Source organism: Kogia breviceps, chromosome 10, assembly GCF_026419965.1.
Source record: "Kogia breviceps isolate mKogBre1 chromosome 10, mKogBre1 haplotype 1, whole genome shotgun sequence".
Taxonomy (NCBI): Eukaryota; Metazoa; Chordata; class Mammalia; order Artiodactyla; family Physeteridae; genus Kogia; species Kogia breviceps.
In genome coordinates, this window is record NC_081319.1 from 20,712,196 (window position 1) to 20,730,166 (window position 17,971).

The 17,971-nt window shown below is 40.1% G+C and overlaps 1 protein-coding gene across 39 annotated transcripts in view; it reads right to left on the reverse strand.

The window, feature by feature from the left end:
- Positions 1-1,074: 1,074 nt before the first annotated feature.
- The window catches only part of MITF (melanocyte inducing transcription factor), a 226,937-nt gene continuing 210,040 nt past the window's right edge, over positions 1,075-17,971 (reverse strand). For all 39 annotated transcript variants that reach the window (XM_067043645.1, XM_067043643.1, XM_067043663.1 and 36 more), the window contains 3 exons: positions 13,328-13,403; positions 9,868-10,015; positions 1,075-4,659 (listed from right to left, as the gene is read on the reverse strand). In XM_067043645.1, the coding sequence (XP_066899746.1) occupies positions 4,258-4,659; positions 9,868-10,015; positions 13,328-13,403 (626 nt within the window). In that variant the 3' untranslated portion in view covers positions 1,075-4,257. The remainder of the gene's footprint in view (positions 4,660-9,867; positions 10,016-13,327; positions 13,404-17,971) is intronic.

A 17,971-nucleotide genomic window follows, 5' to 3' on the forward strand; every position in this document is an offset into this window, starting at 1 on the left:
GAAGAAAGTTAAGTCTGTGGATATGAAATAAAATCATCCAAGCTGTAGGCCAGTGTCTGATGTTCAGGTAACAGTTTGCGGGGGGCGGGGGCGGGGGGGCGCGGACCTAGACATTAAAGATCCTACAGACTGTGAAGTGAATGTTTATTAACAGGTCAGAAACTTGGGTTACAGTCCTGGTACAGATCCCCTGAGGTGAAAATACCCAACTTTCAACTTACCTGCTTTCAGTGTGGCCCAGAAAATTCTCTTGTTCAGATACGAAATCTTCCTACTTGTACACGTTTTTAAGACATCACACAATCACATGTCTATGGGAAATATAAATGATTCAACTAACTCTGAAAAAGAAAAGGCTCAATTACTGTATATTACAATTTAAGGGGAAAAAAATCACACTTAAGAAAAAGCTGACAATCAGATCAGAAATGTTATGGGAAGTTTCTTGCTCATTTTCTCCAGAGGTTAAACCAGATGATTTTTTTTTTTTCTAAAGGGCAGAAGTTTAAGGTCTAGCTAGGGAATAAAGACATGTTTTGTCTGACACTTCCCAATTCAAATCCAACATTTATCAAATGATTCTTAAGCACTGTATTTAAAAACAAACAAACAAAAAACAACAGCCAGAAGCTGGCAATCTGGGTATATTAAGCTTTCATTATCACAAATTAGTATTTTAAAAACCCAATACCTTTTTCGTAAATATGCAAGAGTTTCTCTGACAATTTCTCTCTTTGTAAAGCCACCTCTCACTGAAACATTTAAAATAAAACTCCTATATCTAAAATGAATTCTTGGCATTTGGGACTTTTAAAACTCCCTAAATTCAGAGGGGGGGGAGCTGCATAATTATAGTTCATCTCAGTGCAAGTCATAAAATAATCAAAAATCTTTAAAACCAAAAAGTAGTATCTTAGAGTGGCATTTAAAACAAAAAAAGTACTTACTGGCATTTAAAAATTTTTTCATGCAATTTGTTATTCATTCAATCAGAAGAAAATGTGTGCTCCTATTTTTTGATAAAGCAAAAAATATTCAAAATTGGCATTAACTAAACACAATTGGCCACCACTATGTGAAAAACCAAATGCTTTAATGAGGCTATCAAGAACAACAGTTCAGTTATTTCATTGGATACATTAATATCGATCCATAATATACAGTGCTATGGACCATACAGAAATTATTGCTGCATCCAACAGCAGGTGACTAGTATTAACATTACAGTACCAAGCGTCCGCAAGAGACAGTCATTTGTCATTTTTTTTCAAGAAATAGGGTTTTTTATATACTGTTATCAACATCAACGTTTCCCCAGTGCATTTTATAAAAATATTAGTAAGTGCATTCCTTTGTGCTTTATTTTATATCTTTTAACTTCCTATGTATTTTATTTGTTCTTATTGCTTTAGTATTTTAAAACAACCAGAAAGAACTTTGTCATCCTATGTATGACCAGGTTGGTTGTATGGTTTTTTTGGCAAAGTCAGAAGGTTTGGTATTTCCATTGCCATACCCAGAGGCAGGTGGACAAGTTTGGCATTTTGGTCACTCCATATGGAGGCCCAACCCCAAGTCACAATTCTGTACCCAGGGATGGGGGGAGTGGTGTGGACCATTCTCCTTGTCACAAACAGTGAGCTCAAACCACCGCCTCTTGGCTTAGCTAGTCTCTAAAACGCATCCACACTCTATTTGGCAAAAAAGAAATAAATAAAACCACCCCAGAGATTGCAGCATTCTCCTGAGCTTGCTCACCTGCCCCCTCCCGGAAATTGTCTGTTAAGAAGAAGGGGAGGGAGAAGCAGGCAATGGCGAGCTCAGGAGCTGCGAGCGTCAGGGCAGTGGTACAAGATGCCATGCTTCCTTTCAACAAAGCTTTCTATACGGTGGCTTAACCCTGGCCAAATTCCCTGGGCCATGGGCGAGTCAAACTCGCTCTATTTTTAAGAACTCTCTAAATCAGCTAAGGAAAACTAGCATCATACCATCGCGATCTTCGACTTTTGCGCCCAGCTCCCCTCCCCCCATATAAATATGAAGAGAAAAATAGACACTGCTATGATTGTATCAATGAACACTATGGTACAATTAGCTGTTCATGCAGATTTGCATCACTATTCTAGGAAAAGAGCTGTACAGTTAAGGGGGTTGAAAGAATGGGAACTAATTTTCCCTACCCCCTTAAGTCATAAAGCTGTAAAACTGATAGCATCATCAATGTTTCCAAGGATTCTCATTGCCCACCGTGCATGGTAACTATGCGGTTGATTATTTTCACATACGCCATCCATTCATACATCTGACAGTCCCTCTCTCTGAACCCTCCAATATCCATCACCAATTCACAGTTGACATTTAAACTGTTTTTCTTTAAAACACACACACACACACACACACACACACACACACACACACACACAAATACCTCCTGAATAAGGTTTCCTGATGAAAGAAGTTGGCACTCTGTCACTAAAATATTTTTCATATTAAAAATATATGAAGGAAAATTGGAAGCTCTTATATTGTCTACATAGGCACCATGCTACACGTTCCTCTTGATTATAGATACCATCTTGAAACTTTCTCCTACATTACAGTTCAGTCAGTGCTAGAGACTACTGCTATATTTAAGGCACTTCATTCTGAATGGATATGCTTTATGCCACTTGCTATTCAATTGTAGGCTGCTACTGAGAAACTCCATTCAACAGCCTGCCTCTTAACACCATTTGTCATCTGTATAAAACATCTAGGCCTGATAGAATATATGTAACACTACTGTTATTGCATAGGGCTATACAAGTAGATAATGCACTGAAACTAACTTTACAACATTGCTGTTTGTTAAAACATTGTTATCAAGTAACAGTAATTGGCCAATACAGTATTTCTCTCTTTAAAAACCATTCAGCAGGTTTGCTGAAATAAACCCCAATTTAAATGTCCATGAAGGGCATATTAACGCTATGGTTATCATTCTCCAAGGATATTGCTAGTTTTATATCACTAAAAATAAATATGTAAGTTGTTTCTCTCTAGAAAGCCGGTTTTAGCCTATTTATACTACAGCTTAAATGTGTGGAAAATAGTTCTGAGTGACACTGTAATATACAAAATATTCACAAAGCTCTCTTTAAACACAAGACCTTGCATAAAAGTTTTCTTTCATGTGTGTACAAAGAATGCGGAAAACCACCAGTGAGTTGTAAAAATATTGAAAACTTGCCACTTTAAGATGCATATTCTTACAAATTAATACAAACATATTGAAAAGAACAATGATAATAAAGAATCTGTACAAATCAAATGAACAGTAAAACATAATTTAAAAATAAAAATAGTAAAGCCAATTAGAAATGTGCCCAGTTTGGTTTTCTTATCAAAAGCGAAATTGAAGAGGGAAAAAAAAAAAAAGAGGAAAACTTTCAGTGCTCCTCAACATTTTCCTTTGAGAGGACATTAATTTCCACTTCAAAATAAAATATATCTTATGAAAAACTGAATCACACTCACTGATGAGGAAAACTGTAACAGAGCACAGAATGAATGAGAACAAGATGAGACCCCATGTTTCAGAGCCTTGGTCTATATCTCCCTTCAATTTCAGTTGCACCTAAGGTATCAGTTACATTTCCTAACCAGACAATACACGTGAAAATGGTTGCATTTTTTTTTCTTTTATGAAATACAGTATTTCTTTAACTAGTCTGCAGTATAAAGACTAAATGATGCTAAAAGGGTACTGTATCTTTAAGGCAGTACCAATGAATCAATACATTTACAAAATGGAAAAGTGTTAGTATGGATTTCTTTTTCTTCTTTTCTTCCCCACCCTCCTCCCCTCTCTCTTTCTCTTTCGCTTCCTTGCTTTACATTCTTTCAATTACACTTTACATTTCATTTCCAAGGAAGTCCCAGGCATGCAAACAGCAAACCAAGTTTCCCCTGAATAAAAATGGACATAAATTTCTCTGATGCTAAAAATCCTCTTGCTCTGAAAGCCAAAATCTGGGGTGAATTCAGTTCACAGATACTGTACCCTACCATACAGTACTTCGGAGGCATTTGTAGTTGTAAAATAGGTCTGTTTCACAAAATTCTAAAAATAAAATATATCCTGGGCTATTGATAAAGCATGACAAAAAATTTTTCATAGTAAAGGAAAATGATCAAGAAAGACCCTTCAGGTAAATTATTAAATCTGCTAATGAAGGAAGGAAGCAGTCTGTGAGGACGCAGAGCAGGGAGAATTTGCTAGCAAGCGTGCTCGGTTTCTTCCATGCTCATACTGCTCCTTCGGCTGCTGGTTTTGGATGCCCCAGGGGACACCGAGGAGAGAAGTGGATCAGTTATGCCAACAGGAGAAAGAGTATCGTCCATGAGGATGTCTTCCAGTTTGGATCCCATTTTCGTGGGAACGCTATAGGCTTGGCTGCTCTCGGTCGCAGCTCCAAAAGTGTTGTTGAAGGTGATGGTGCCATCTGTGAGATCCAGGGTCGTTGTGCATGTTAGGTCTGCGTGTTGCTGGAGGAGGTCTTGGCTGCAGTTCTCAAGAGCGGGTTCCTGCTTGATGATGCGACTCACCAAATCTGGAGAGCAGAGACCCGTGGATGGAATAAGGGAAAGTCCATGAGCTCGAGCCTGCATTTCAAGTTCCTAAAAGTAAAATAAAAATCAGAAACTTAAAGAGGTGATGCACAGAGGACTGTAGGACAGTGAAACTACTGTACAATACATGATACTATAATGACGGTTACATGTTGTTATGCATTCGTCCAAACCCAAAAGGTGTGCAATGCCAACAGTGAACCCTAACGGCCAGGTAGGGACTTTGGGTTATAACGATGTGTCACTATAGGTTCATCTAGTGTTGAAATGCCCCACTCTGGTGGGGATATTAATATTGGGGGAGGTTACATACGTGTGGGAGCAGGAGGTATATGGAAACTCTCCACACCTTCAGCTCAATTTTGCTCTGAACCTAAAATTGCTTTAAAAAGTATTTTTTAAAAATCAGGGACTTCCCCGGTGGCGCAGTGGTTAAGAACCTGCCTGACAATGCAGGGGACGTGAGTTCAATCCCTGGTCCGGGAAGATCCCACATGCCGCAGAGCAACTAAGCCCGTGTGCCACAGCTACTGAGCCTGTGCCCTAGAGCCCATGAGCCACAACCACTGAGCCCATGCGCTGCAACTACTGAAGCTCACACGCCTACAGCCCATGCTCTGCAACAAGAGAAGCTACCCCAAGGAGCAGCCCGCACACCGCAACTAGAGAAAGCCCGTGCGCAGCAACAAAGACCCAAAGTAGCCAAACATAATTAATTAAATAATTAATTTTTAAAAAATCATACATTTGCAAAAAAATAAATTGTTAAAATAAAAATTTTTTGCTCTTCCAAATTAATAAACACCATATTTCTTAAAGTACATAGAGTATCACTGGATACAGTAACTGATTTTTAGGTGGTAGATGGATTTTATTATGTATGAAATACAGAGGCAGTTTCTCACAGATGTTAATGTTAACAGGGAGGATAAGTTAAAAAATGTAAAAATAAAATGTCAAAATGTGAGCTGATTGAAGGAAAATAATCAGTAAATAGTACAGGTCTATGGTCCCTACACTGTGCAGAGACATCTACAAGTACTATAATGAACTCCCAGGACACGGGGGATATTTTTAAAGTTTCAAGGGGAATGCACCCTACTGTAAGAATGATCAAACTCAAGACAGTTTTACAGTTTTAGTATTAGATTGTGTTACATTGTTTCCATCACATCATATCAACACAAAGCCAGGTCTCAGGTAGTTGTTGTGATTTAAAAAAAGAAAAAAAAAGAAAAAACCAACTCCTGCATGAAAATCAGTGTGGAATGGGAAATGAGGGTCCAATCTGACTCCAAGGTTGGAGAAGCTATGCAGTGCCTCAGAGGCACACGTATCTCACTCATAAGTAATGTGGTTATTTAAAAATAAAATTAAAATGCGATTTTCTTTCAATTTATGTTTTATATTTTCAAATGGCTACTAACTTGTTAGCACCTAACACGGAAATGGTAGGTATGTTTTTGGTCTAAGGTGAAATGAAAAAGTTACTAAGATATTAAGGGGTCTGGGAACTAATAAAGATTGTGTAATAATGGCAAAAGTTATGAAAATTCCATACAAGTAACTGAAGTTTGGGATGCATCATTTAACCCATCTCACCAAAGCAAAGGGAGTTTTTTGGTTTTTTTTTTAAAAATTCCACAAGGAAGTCCTCAATCTGTTCCTACACTTTCTTCACATCCTTCCTATCATGGACTGAACTGTGTCCCCTCCCCAAAATCCTATGTTGAAATCCTAACCTCCAGGACCTCAGAATGTGACTGTACATGGAGACAGTGTCTTTCAAGAGGTGATTAGGTTAAAATGAGATCCTTAGGGTAGGTCCTCATCTAATATCCATGAGGGGAGATGAGGATGCAGAGACACACATAAGAAAAGCCACAAGAATGGGAAAACACAGGGAAAAGGTGGCCTAGGAGAGAAGCCACAGAAAAACCAACCCTGCCCACACCTTGATCTTAGATTTCTAGTCTCCAGAAGTGGGAGAAAATAAATTTCTGTTGTGTAAGCTGTCTGGTCTGTGGTATTTGTAATGGCAACCCTAGGTGCCTAATTCACTTCCTGAGTGTCAGAGACTTGCCCCAGTGCCTCATTTCAAATACCTTCCAAACAAGCTCTTTTCCTTTTTCCTTTCTGAGTATGCCTAGACCACCCCCCTACAATGAACCGTAAAGACCCCAACTGGGGCTTCCCTGGTGGCGCAGTGGTTGAGAGTCCGCCTGCCGATGCAGGGGACGTGGGTTCGTGCCCCGGTCCGGGAAGATCCCACATGCCGCGTAGCGGCTGGGCCTGTGAGCCATGGCCGCTGAGCCTGCGCGTCCGGAGCCTGTGCTCCGCAATGGGAGAGGCCACAACAGTGAGAGCCCTGCGTACCGCACGCACACAAAAATAAATAACAGAATATACCTTTGAAGCAAGTCACCTTGCGTCATGAGAGGGGGAAATGTACCCTCCAACAGGACACAACCTTTCAACCTTTGCCCACAAGCCTAGAAACACATGTTCCTGAAAAGTTGTGTTCAGCCTGTATTAAAGGATGTTTGATTAGCAAGGTCTTCCCTCAAGATGTAGTACAAGAGATGGGAGCCTGAGATGTCACACCAGTACCTGCATGTTCCTTCACACAGTCTCCAGACACACAAGTCTCCTTGGGCATCATTTCAAAGCCCTGGGCTGCATAATAAAATTGCAGTCCCAGTGATAGTAAGGCATCATGCTCTTTATTCTGTGAACATTTTCGCATGTATCACTTAGGGTGAAAATGAAAGGAACCCTTTAGGCCCAAGCTGAACACATGCACAACTGTAAATCTACGCCCACATAATAAGAACAGCACTCTCACACGCTAGTGTGTCTTAAAAAACAAAGAGTTGGATTAAGACAGGCATCCATCTTACTCTAATCTTTTGTTGTTTAATTTAAAATGTTTACCAGCTGAATAAAGTGTTACTTAGATTGCTAAATAATGTGATAGATCTCACCTAGAGAACTCAGGCTCATTGCACAGCACAGCTTTCCTAATTAATAACGTTTTCCATGATACACAGAAGTTCTAAAGGCTGCTTCACTGACAATGGAAGAAACCCAAGACATCGTCACCATGCAACTTCCAATTCATATTTTTCACAGTATTCATATTTCACACGAATATATATGTTTGAAACCTTAAAACAGAACCTAGCCTGCCTTTCAAAACAGTTATTATATTTTATTATTTGTATAAAGAAATGACGCATTAGTCCAAGTTGCTTTTATAAATAGGTATATATACTAAGTACAAGAGACTAAAGACCCGTGTCTGATTACTGAAGCAGCAAAAGCCAAAAAAAGAGAAAGCAGGGAAGGGGGATTTTCAAATGACACATAACCTCTATTTCACTACCAAGATTCCAAAAGGCACCCCCTAGAGGAGAACCACCTTTTGCCTCTCTGACCCAGGGCTGAAGATCACTGCCATGACATGAGAGATGTGACCTCTAGAAACGTCAACAGTCTTGTGGGGTATTAACAAGCTTGGAAATCAGAAGTAAACTACTCTGTTAAATAAGTTCAGCTTCGGGGAATAACCATCACCAGGCAGTCTCTAAAGTGCCATACTTGACACTGCTGCTCCATAACTAGCTGCAGTGGAAACCTGAAAAACAGCCATCGCTCGATGGCGAACCTGGGTACAAGTGGGTCCATCTACTTAAGAAGAAGACACAACGTCATCAACCCTTACGGGCTGGTTGGGTTCAAAGTCCGCAAGCAAATTAAAGTAGCCCTGTAGCCAACTCCTTTAGTCATTAGCAAGGAGTCAGTTTTCCTTTCTCTTCTTCAAGGCAGTTCCAGAGGAAGTTGCACCTTTATATTCAGCACGGCGAAGCACCAGGCGCTGATGCGGCAGGGATCCTCCAGCTCATGGTTACGCTGGGATGTACGCTCCTTACATGGAATGGCTGATGAATTATATGTGTAATTAAAATTAGTATTTCTCCCGTTAAGAGTGGGTAAGCTAAAGATACATATGGTATAACTTCATTGTCTGTAAATATTTCTAAAATTTATACGCTGATGATAAGATCTTCTGGGTGTCCCAGGTTCCCTATAAACATGAGCTTTGACCATGGACGGCACCCCACTCAATACTAAGGTATCTTTGTATTGACCAACTACTCTCAATTCTCATGATCTGCAGTACTTATGGCTACGGACTGAAGTCTATGCCCCCCAAAGTTCATATGCTGAAACCTAATTCCCAATGTGATGGTATTTGGAGGTAGGGCTTTGGGAGGCGATTAGGTCACAAGCGGGGGGCCTTATGAACTTTTCATAAGTGTCCTTATGAAAAGAGACCCCAGAGAGGTCCCTCACCCCTTGTGCCCTGTGAAGCTACAGCAAGAAGACAGCTATCTATAAACTAAGAAGCAGGCCCTCGTCACACAACCAAACTGCCAGGACCTTGATCATAGATACCCCAGCCTCCAGAACTGTGAAAAATAAATGTTTGCTGTGTAAGCCACCCAGTCTACGGTGTTTTTGTCACAGGAGCATGAATGGCCAAAGATGTGCTACAGGGTTGCTATGAACACTGAATTAGTGAATATGCCAAACCATTGCTCCTGAAGGAAACAGAGGCATAGGGTCCTGCAAGCATCTGCACACAACATTTCACCAACCAATCAACATGTAACTTTGTTTTATGTGTGTTTCTGCTTAAAGTCACCTTGTTTACTACATATCATTGATTCATTAATATTAAACTCAAGGCCAACAGGACCACAACTCATGCCTGAATGAAACTTCTCTCCGTAAGGCACATCACAGCCTTCTTGTGCTTAGGAAGATGCGAAAGCATTTCAGGGCCGTGCTCAGAGGCCACTTTAAACAGCGAATCACCCAGAACACCCACAAAAATGTGAAAAGCATGGCACTAAATAGACAGCAAAAAAGGACACTTGTTTACAGTATGAGCTGAAACAAGAAGACAGAGCATCGCCTTGCCCAACCTTAACTAGGAGCAGACGCACCAGCCAAGTCACATTTGCCATGCTGCCCATGTCTGCAGATGAGCGTGAAAGTGCCACAAGTGTCGATTTGGGGGTTTCAAATAAATCTTTACGAGGAAACAAAATCACAAAGCGGAAACCACAAATAATGAGTACAGACTGTCTTAGGACCCCATAAATCAACTCCCTCATGGTTCATCGTACTTCTTCTCCCATCTTCAAATCACTAACATGTAGTCACCTTCACCCTGCACACGCCTGGTACCTGTATTCTGAGTAACAAGTGCCGGTTGGCGTGCTCCAGCTTCTTCTGTCTGTTTTCAAGCTCTTTAGCACGTTGCTGTTCCCGTTGCAACTTCCGGATATAGTCCACAGACGCTTTTAAAATGGTTCCCTTGTTCCAGCGCATGTCTCTGAGAGGAAAATGGAAGGAAACAGACGGTTTTAGGATTGGAGGCTCCATGAAAATTCAATATTCAGAGCATTCAGTTTCTAAAGACGAGATAACGGTTAGAAGTTGAGAATCGCCATCATTCATTGAGTGCTGGCAACTCGCTGGACACCGTCCACCCATAACCTCTATGTTATCTTCTTTCACCCGGACAGGCGCCTGGAGTCAGAGGGATGTTGTGCATGTGTTGAATGAGAGACGATTCAACTTGCCTTCGGTCCCAGAGCTACATGAAGGTGGAGTCAGGACTTAAATTTAGGTCTGCTGATGACAAAGTCCACACTCTTAAACGCTATATTCTAGAGCTACAGATTTCTAGGACTATAAAAGTTAACTCACTCAGACAGAATAAGCTATGATTAAAAAAATTCTGTGAGATCCCACTACTTGATTGTATGCGGCATAAAAATGGCATCCTTGGGTTTTATCATGAATATTCCCATGAACATCAACCTCTCTCCGATCTCCACCTCCTCATCTATAAAACAACGATACCATGCTTGTATGAGCAGCCTCATAGGTATGCTGTTAGAATCAAAGGAGGCGTTTTATATGAATATGCTGGGAAAAGTTTAGAATGCAGTTCAAACAATGGAGCAGGCACTGTGTTAAGTACTCAACATGGTAATTACCATAGTTATCTTTCAACAGCATTTACTGCATGACAGGTACTTTTCAAAGTGCTTTACAGCTCATTTAATCATAACAACCTTAGTAGGCACTAATATTATCCCCATGTTACAGACTGGAAAACAAAGGCACAGAGAGATTAAGTAATTTGCCCCAAGTCACACAGCCTGGAAGTCGTACAGCCGCGAAGCATGGAGAATCTGGTGTCAGACCCCATGCCCTAAACTACTCTTACTCTTATGTGACTAAGTGCTCAAAACAGCTAGACTAGGTAGGAATATTCTGATCCTCCTTCTCCCCCCACCCTTTTTTTTAACAGATGAGAAAAATGAAATATGAGAATTCTTCCCCAAGTCAGACATCTAGTAGGGGACTGTTTTGGAATTCAAACCCAGGCAGCGTGAGCTTGGTGCCTTTCAGTTTTTCAACACTACAGCGCTACTGTATTCCTATATGAGAACATTAAGAATGCCATTAAAATGTAGGTAAAAGTGAGCTGAAAAGTTTAGAGCACCCCAGAAAACAATTCAGAATATAATTATAACTAACAGTAGTATTTTTATAGTGCTTTAAATTAACCTGAGCTCCTTTACAGAAAATATCCATGATGATAATGACAAGGATGAAAACAAAAACAATTTAATGTATGGAAACCCTCCTACCCCATGATCTATAGCCGCTAAAAGGAGATTAGAAGTATTAGCTGGGATGTGTGAATGGAGGGCCATTCAAACAAGCCACCAAGTAACTGATTCTCATATGGGTTAGACAAAGAACAAAACAGAAGCTCTCCCATGGGATGCTGAATTACAGCCCCCAGAGAATTCCCAGGGGTTGATCCCTGGGGTCTGGGCGCCAAAGATGGCAACCCAGGGAGGTGTCCTGAGATACTCGGAGTGAGCACAAAGCCAACACGCTTAATGTTCAGGGCTAAGAAGAAAATAACAGAAACTTCAGCCGCCAGAGAGAAATAACATTATAATGAAAGATGCCTTCACTAGGCCAGTAAGGTGAGAGACCACTACTGAAACAGGCAAGCATCCACTCCATTTTTAAGAAGAGACTATTCCAACCAGTTTTCTTGGGTTTTACTTCCTTGCGAGACCCAATTAATCAATTATGCTTTGGAGTTTTCAAACTTTTTTTTTTTTTTGCAACGAGAGCGACCCTTATTTTACACAGAAGTGTAAACAGATCCCTAATATATAAGTCAATAAAAGCAGATCTACTCTAGGGCAGGAGAGGGTATGGGGCCGAGACCATGATCAGCTAGACTATGTCTCTATAGCAGCCCCAAAGTCTGTTCCAGAAACCTGGTATAGGAAAACCCCCATACAGACTGCAGTCCATTTCATCTTGAAACAATGCCTACAATTAAAGATGGTTATCAGTTCAGATTATAAACACACAAGCATTCTAATACAACAGAGAGAGAAGATATGCAAATAGAGGCTTTCACTGCAGCCCCATAATTTCATAATATGTTGCTAAAGAGATCCACGTGCTACAGTTTAAAAGAATATGCTAAAAAGTGAAAGCTGATAAAGAATAGGAAAATGGGAATTCAATTTCAACTATCATGCAAGACTGACTATAGGAAATGAAGGTCACAGCCCCTTCGTAGGATGCATCTGTGCTGCAGAACTGAGATTTTGAATGTTTTGAGTTTCAAAACAGCTTTCCTTGAAACCTGGGAAAGCAAAATGTTGATGATGGAGACTGCGCTTGAACATTCATCAAAACCACCTTAGAATGGGCAATGGTTTCATTTTATTTTGTCACAAATTCCCTGACAATAACGCGAATAGCAAATTTAATAAGACTTGCATGAATAATGCTTGATTTCATCTTTACATTTTATTAGGTAGCTAAAAGGTCATATTCAAAGGCTAATTTCACAGACCGCCTGTGGGAGCCATTAAAATGTATACATCTTCGAGCCCCTTACTTCAAATGGGCCAATTTCTAATGGATAAAAATTGTGTACTTGTTGTCCTATTTGCTGACATTGCTGGTAGGAAAATTATCTTTACAACCGTTATCTCTGAAAGAGTGGCACGAGAGACTGAAAGCTGAAATCCAAATTAGCTGACCTGTGCTTATAAGAGGATTAAAAATTACTCTTTTTCCTAGATTGGTAAAACAAAGGGCATGTAATTTGGGGGAAAAAAATTTGACCTTTTGTCAGCTGAACATTGTTAAACTTGAAATCTCCAGTATCAGCTCTCCATGCCTACAGATATTGTATGAGTTTGTTGGCAAACAAATAGCTAACACATCTTGCTTTATCAGCTACTGAAATCTCTGTCCTGCATGAACTGATAAAAAGAATTTCTTTAGTAGTTCGGTGTTTAGTTGCCAAGGATTCTCAGATTTCAGGAAGTCACTTCCTCACATCCAAAGCTGAACAGCTCATGTCCAATAATACTTTTGAACAATTCAGTTCATGTCTCTCGAAGTTTCAGATTTCAATTTCAGTTCATTTCTCTCGAAATTTCACCTTTCAAAAGAAAGGTGCAAGAACTATTCACAAATGGAACCAAAGGGAGAGGGAGTACTTCTTTAGTTTTTATAACTGTGTGCTTTTTGCAACCTATGAAAAAACATGAAGGTACGAAAAAATATACAATGCAATTGTACTCACGGATCATTTGACTTGGGAATCAAAGTACCTAGTTCCTTAATGCGGTCATTTATGTTAAATCTTCTTCTTCGTTCAACTTCAAAAAAAGAGCACAGGAAAGGGCTATTAGTAATGGTGACATGTACGCATTTAGCATATCTCATTAAAGGCATGTGCGTATTAATTCTGCTGGGTCAGGACAACAGAAACGAATCTGTATTTCCTGGTTATTCTCCTAGTTTTGGTACTGAGGATAAAATCCTTTAAAAAATGAGCTAGGTGGGCTTCCCTGGTGGCGCAGTGGTTGGGAGTCCGCCTGCCGATGCAGGGGACGCAAGTTCATGTCCCGGTCTGGGAAGATCCCACATACCGCAGAGCGGCTGGGCCCGTGAGAGGCCCGCGTACCGCAAAAAAAAAAAAAAAAAGAGCTAGCTTTGTATAGAGCTTTATCATTTACGAAGCCCTGAGATTGTAATTTCTCATTTGACTCTAGTAACTCCTGAAATTGGAGTTACCATCCTCCGTTACAATTGGCAAAACTACCTTGGTGATATTGGGGGCCTGACAAGGACACCCAGCAATAAGTGGAGAACAGCCTGTACTCAACCCTGATCCTCCAGACCCAGGGCAGCGAGCTTTCTGCAAAGGGCCTGATAGTGAGTGCTCTGTGGGCCAAATAGCAAAATTAAGCCTATTATTAGGTACTTACGCAGCAAGAGAGAAAACAGACTTCCACAAATTCTGTGCTAACAAAATTCAAAATGTACTAATATTAACTAGATACAATTTTTGTATCTAGTTTACTAGCAAGAAACATTGGATGCTGAAATTTGGATTTTATAGAATTTTCACATATCACAAAATATTATTCTTATTTTGATATTGTAAAGCCATTTAAAAATGTAAAAAACACTCTTAGGCTCCAGGTCATACAAAAACCCCTCCTCTAGCCCAGTATTGCCCAAGAGAAATATAATGCAAGTTTCATATGTAATTTTTAGTTTTCTAGTAGTCACATTAAAAAAGTAAAAAGAAAGAGGTGTAATTTAATAGTTTTATTAAACTCAATATATCCAAAATATTATATCTACATGTAAACTATATAAAAATTTATAAATTAGATATTTAAGATTCTTTTCTTTGTACTAACTTTTCAAAATCCAGTGTCTATTTTACACTTACAGCATACCACGATTTGGACTAGTCACATTTCAAGTGCTCAATAGACAGACGTGTCCAGGGGCTACAGTACCGAATAAAATAATCCTAGAAGTCAAGCATCTTTAACTATACCATGCATCCTAACAGCATTCTTCTTCTATAAATCCAGCTGTATGTTCAACTGAATTATCATCTTCTCACAGGAGGGTGAACTAGTAGACATATGAGTTAATAAATGTTTTTAATTTACCTAGTGTGACAAATAAATTCCAAATAACTTAAAGTCTTATAAATTGGATGAAAGATATTAATATTTTACTTTACACATATTAAAACCTAATATATATTTATACTTGACTCGCTAATCATGTGCAAAGTTAGATAAATAATATTTTTCACTACTTTCTCAATATATATTGCATTTTTTTCTTAGCTGAGTGATTATTTCTGTGATTAAATCAGTTATGTATAATACTGTCTTATTATCAGACTTTTATAAATCAGGAACAGTAAGTGATACTAAATGGCTCTGAAGAAGAAATATTTGGACCGCTGATCTTCTAGCTAACTTCCCCCAAAACTCTGAAATATGGCATGTTTTCTTACTTTTTCCAAGCATATAATAATCATAAAAAAACAAACAATACTGAAACACATGAAATGAAATAAAAATCCCCGATGATCCAGATACCTCCACTGTAAAATCTGTTATATATCCTTTGTGATTATTTTTATGCTCTAAGAATAAACACACACGTGGCCTAGGTGTGCACCCATGACACAGTTCTTAGGACTCTACTCGCTCTACATTCACTTCCTGGTGACCGCGTTTAGGCTCATGCTTTTAAATACCACATATACACTTGATGACTCCCATACTTGTATCTGCGGCCCAGTCATCTGCCCGGAACTCCAGACTCCTAAGTCTGACTACTAGATGTCTCCATACGGAGGTCCGACAGGCAGCCCCAGCATTCCAAACTTGAGCTCCTGGTCTTCCCCACTCAAATAGCTCCACCCACGGGCTTTCTCAGCTCACTTACTGTAACTCCATCCTTCCAGTTGCTTAGGCCAGAACCTTGGCATCAATTCTGTACCTCTATTTCTTTTATCAATACATCCCACACTTGACCCATTATCAAAATCTGCTCGCTCTACCTTCGAAATATTTCCAGAACCTGTCCACTTCAAACCTCCACTGCTACCTGAAGAGAAGCCACCATCATCTGTTGCCTGGATTATTGCAATCCTCCTGAGTGGTAGGTCTGCTTCACCCATGCCCATCATTACCCACCCCCGTTAGTCTAACTACAACACAGAAGCTGTTAAAACATAAGTCAGCGCCCGTCAATCTCTTGCTGAAAACCCTCCGATCGCTTCCCCTCTCACCTAGACAAAAACCCAGTCCTCAAGGCATCCTCCAAGGATCTGGGGGCTCCCATCTCTCTGACCTCATTTCTACTCATCTCTCCACTGTGACCACACTTTCTATGGTGACTCACCTGTGCTCCCCCCACCCTCAGCCTTATGGGCCTTGCTCTTCCTCAACCAAGCCAGACACACTCCCCACTTTAAGGCCTTCTACTGCTGTTCCACCTGCCTGGAACACTCTTCCCGAAGATACGTGAATGGCTCTGCCCTCACCTCCCTCAGGTGAGGTGACTCAAATCTACCCATGAGCCTTCCCTGACTACCTATTTAGAAGTGAACCACCACTTCCCATCCTGACCCCCTTGTCTGCACTATGTCTCCTCAAAGAACTTTCTGCCACCTAACATCTACATACTTCTTTCTTCCATTCGTTTATAGAGCTCTATACCATCTAATATCTGCATATTTTTGTTTATTTATTTGTATGTTTATTCATTGAGGCATTCCGAGTACCTATATGAGCCTAGCACACAGTAGGCCCCTAACAACTATGTACTGAATAAAGAATGACATGGTGAAAGCAGAATTACACTAAAAACCATTCTGCATCTATCTCTTCTCACTCAACAGCATATTGTTGACACCTTTCATCGTCAACATTTGTATGTACTGCATTTTATTTTTAATTCAGTGCCAGGGGGCTTCCCTGGTGGCGCAGTGGTTGAGAATCCGCCTGCCGATGCAGGGGACACGGGTTCGTGCCCCGGTCCGGGAAGATCCCACGTGCCGCGGAGCGGCTGGGCCCGTGAGCCATGGCTACTGAGCCTGCGCGTCCGGAGCCTGTGCTCCGCAACGGGAGAGGCCACAACAGTGAGAGGCCCGCGTATCGCAAAAAAAAAAAAAAAAAAAAAAAAAAAAAAAAAAAAAAAAAAAAAAAAAAAAAAATTCAGTGCCTACCCTCCCCAATTATAAAAGTGATATGAGCTTGCAAAAATTTGCAAAACATGCAAAAGTGTATACAGAAAAAAGTAAAAGCAAACTCTTTACACCACTCAACATTTTTTGCCTGAGGAAACTGTCAATGATAAGGCTGACTCCTAGATCTTCTTACACACACATACACACACACACACACACACACACACACGTACAGTGTTTTCTTTTTTACATAATGGGACCCTATACATATGATTCTGCAGTTTGCTCTGCTCACTCAGTAATACACTGAGACAAGTAAAACAGACCGACCCCATTCTTCTTAAGAGGCACGCACTGAGTGTCCCTCATAAGGATGTACCATAATTTATGTACAAATCCTCTACTGATGAATATTTAGACTATTTCCAATTTCTCCCTCTTTTTCAAAGGTATAATGACTATTTTTGCCAATGCTCGCGTGTACTTTTTACTCCTATCACGGTACTTATCCTATGCTGTAAAAAACATCTGCCTGTATCTGACCGCTCATCTATTCTGTCTGCCCCTGATTCTAATGTAAGCTCCTCAGGGTGGGAGACCTGTCTATCTAGTTCACTTCTGTAGAAAAGTGCCTTGTACATAATGGGGCTCAAAAAGTAGCTATGAGTGAATAAATGAATGTATTCTTTTGCCCATTTTGGCAAGGACTCTTACAAGATAAATTCCTAGAAGAGGAAAAGCTATGCCAAGGGGCAAATGAAACTTCAGTATTAATTTCCAACAGTTCAATGGGATCTTAAGGTTGTTTTACAGCCCGCAGAGTCGATCATATTTACACTTTACTGACAACTCTGAACTTGAGAGTTTAGGTGACTAAGTAAAGGCGGATTATGTTTTTGACAACATCCAACTTACTTTCCACATTTCAGTTAGGAGAAATTATCATTATCCCATTTCTAAGGTATTTTAAAAGAAGAAATATCTTACAGTAAAATTACTTTGAAGCCAGAGGAGACCTTAGAAATATTAGTTGGTTAAAAGATGAGGAAAGCTTCTTCTAAGTGAAACAGGAACTGGGAAGGGCAGGATCTATTAAAAGAAGAAATGCACACACAACCTCCTTCCCCCAAGGACCTAGTGATTCCATTTCTTAGCATTTAATCTGGAGAAACAGACTCCCCTGTACACAGAGAGGCATGTCTGCAAATGTTCACT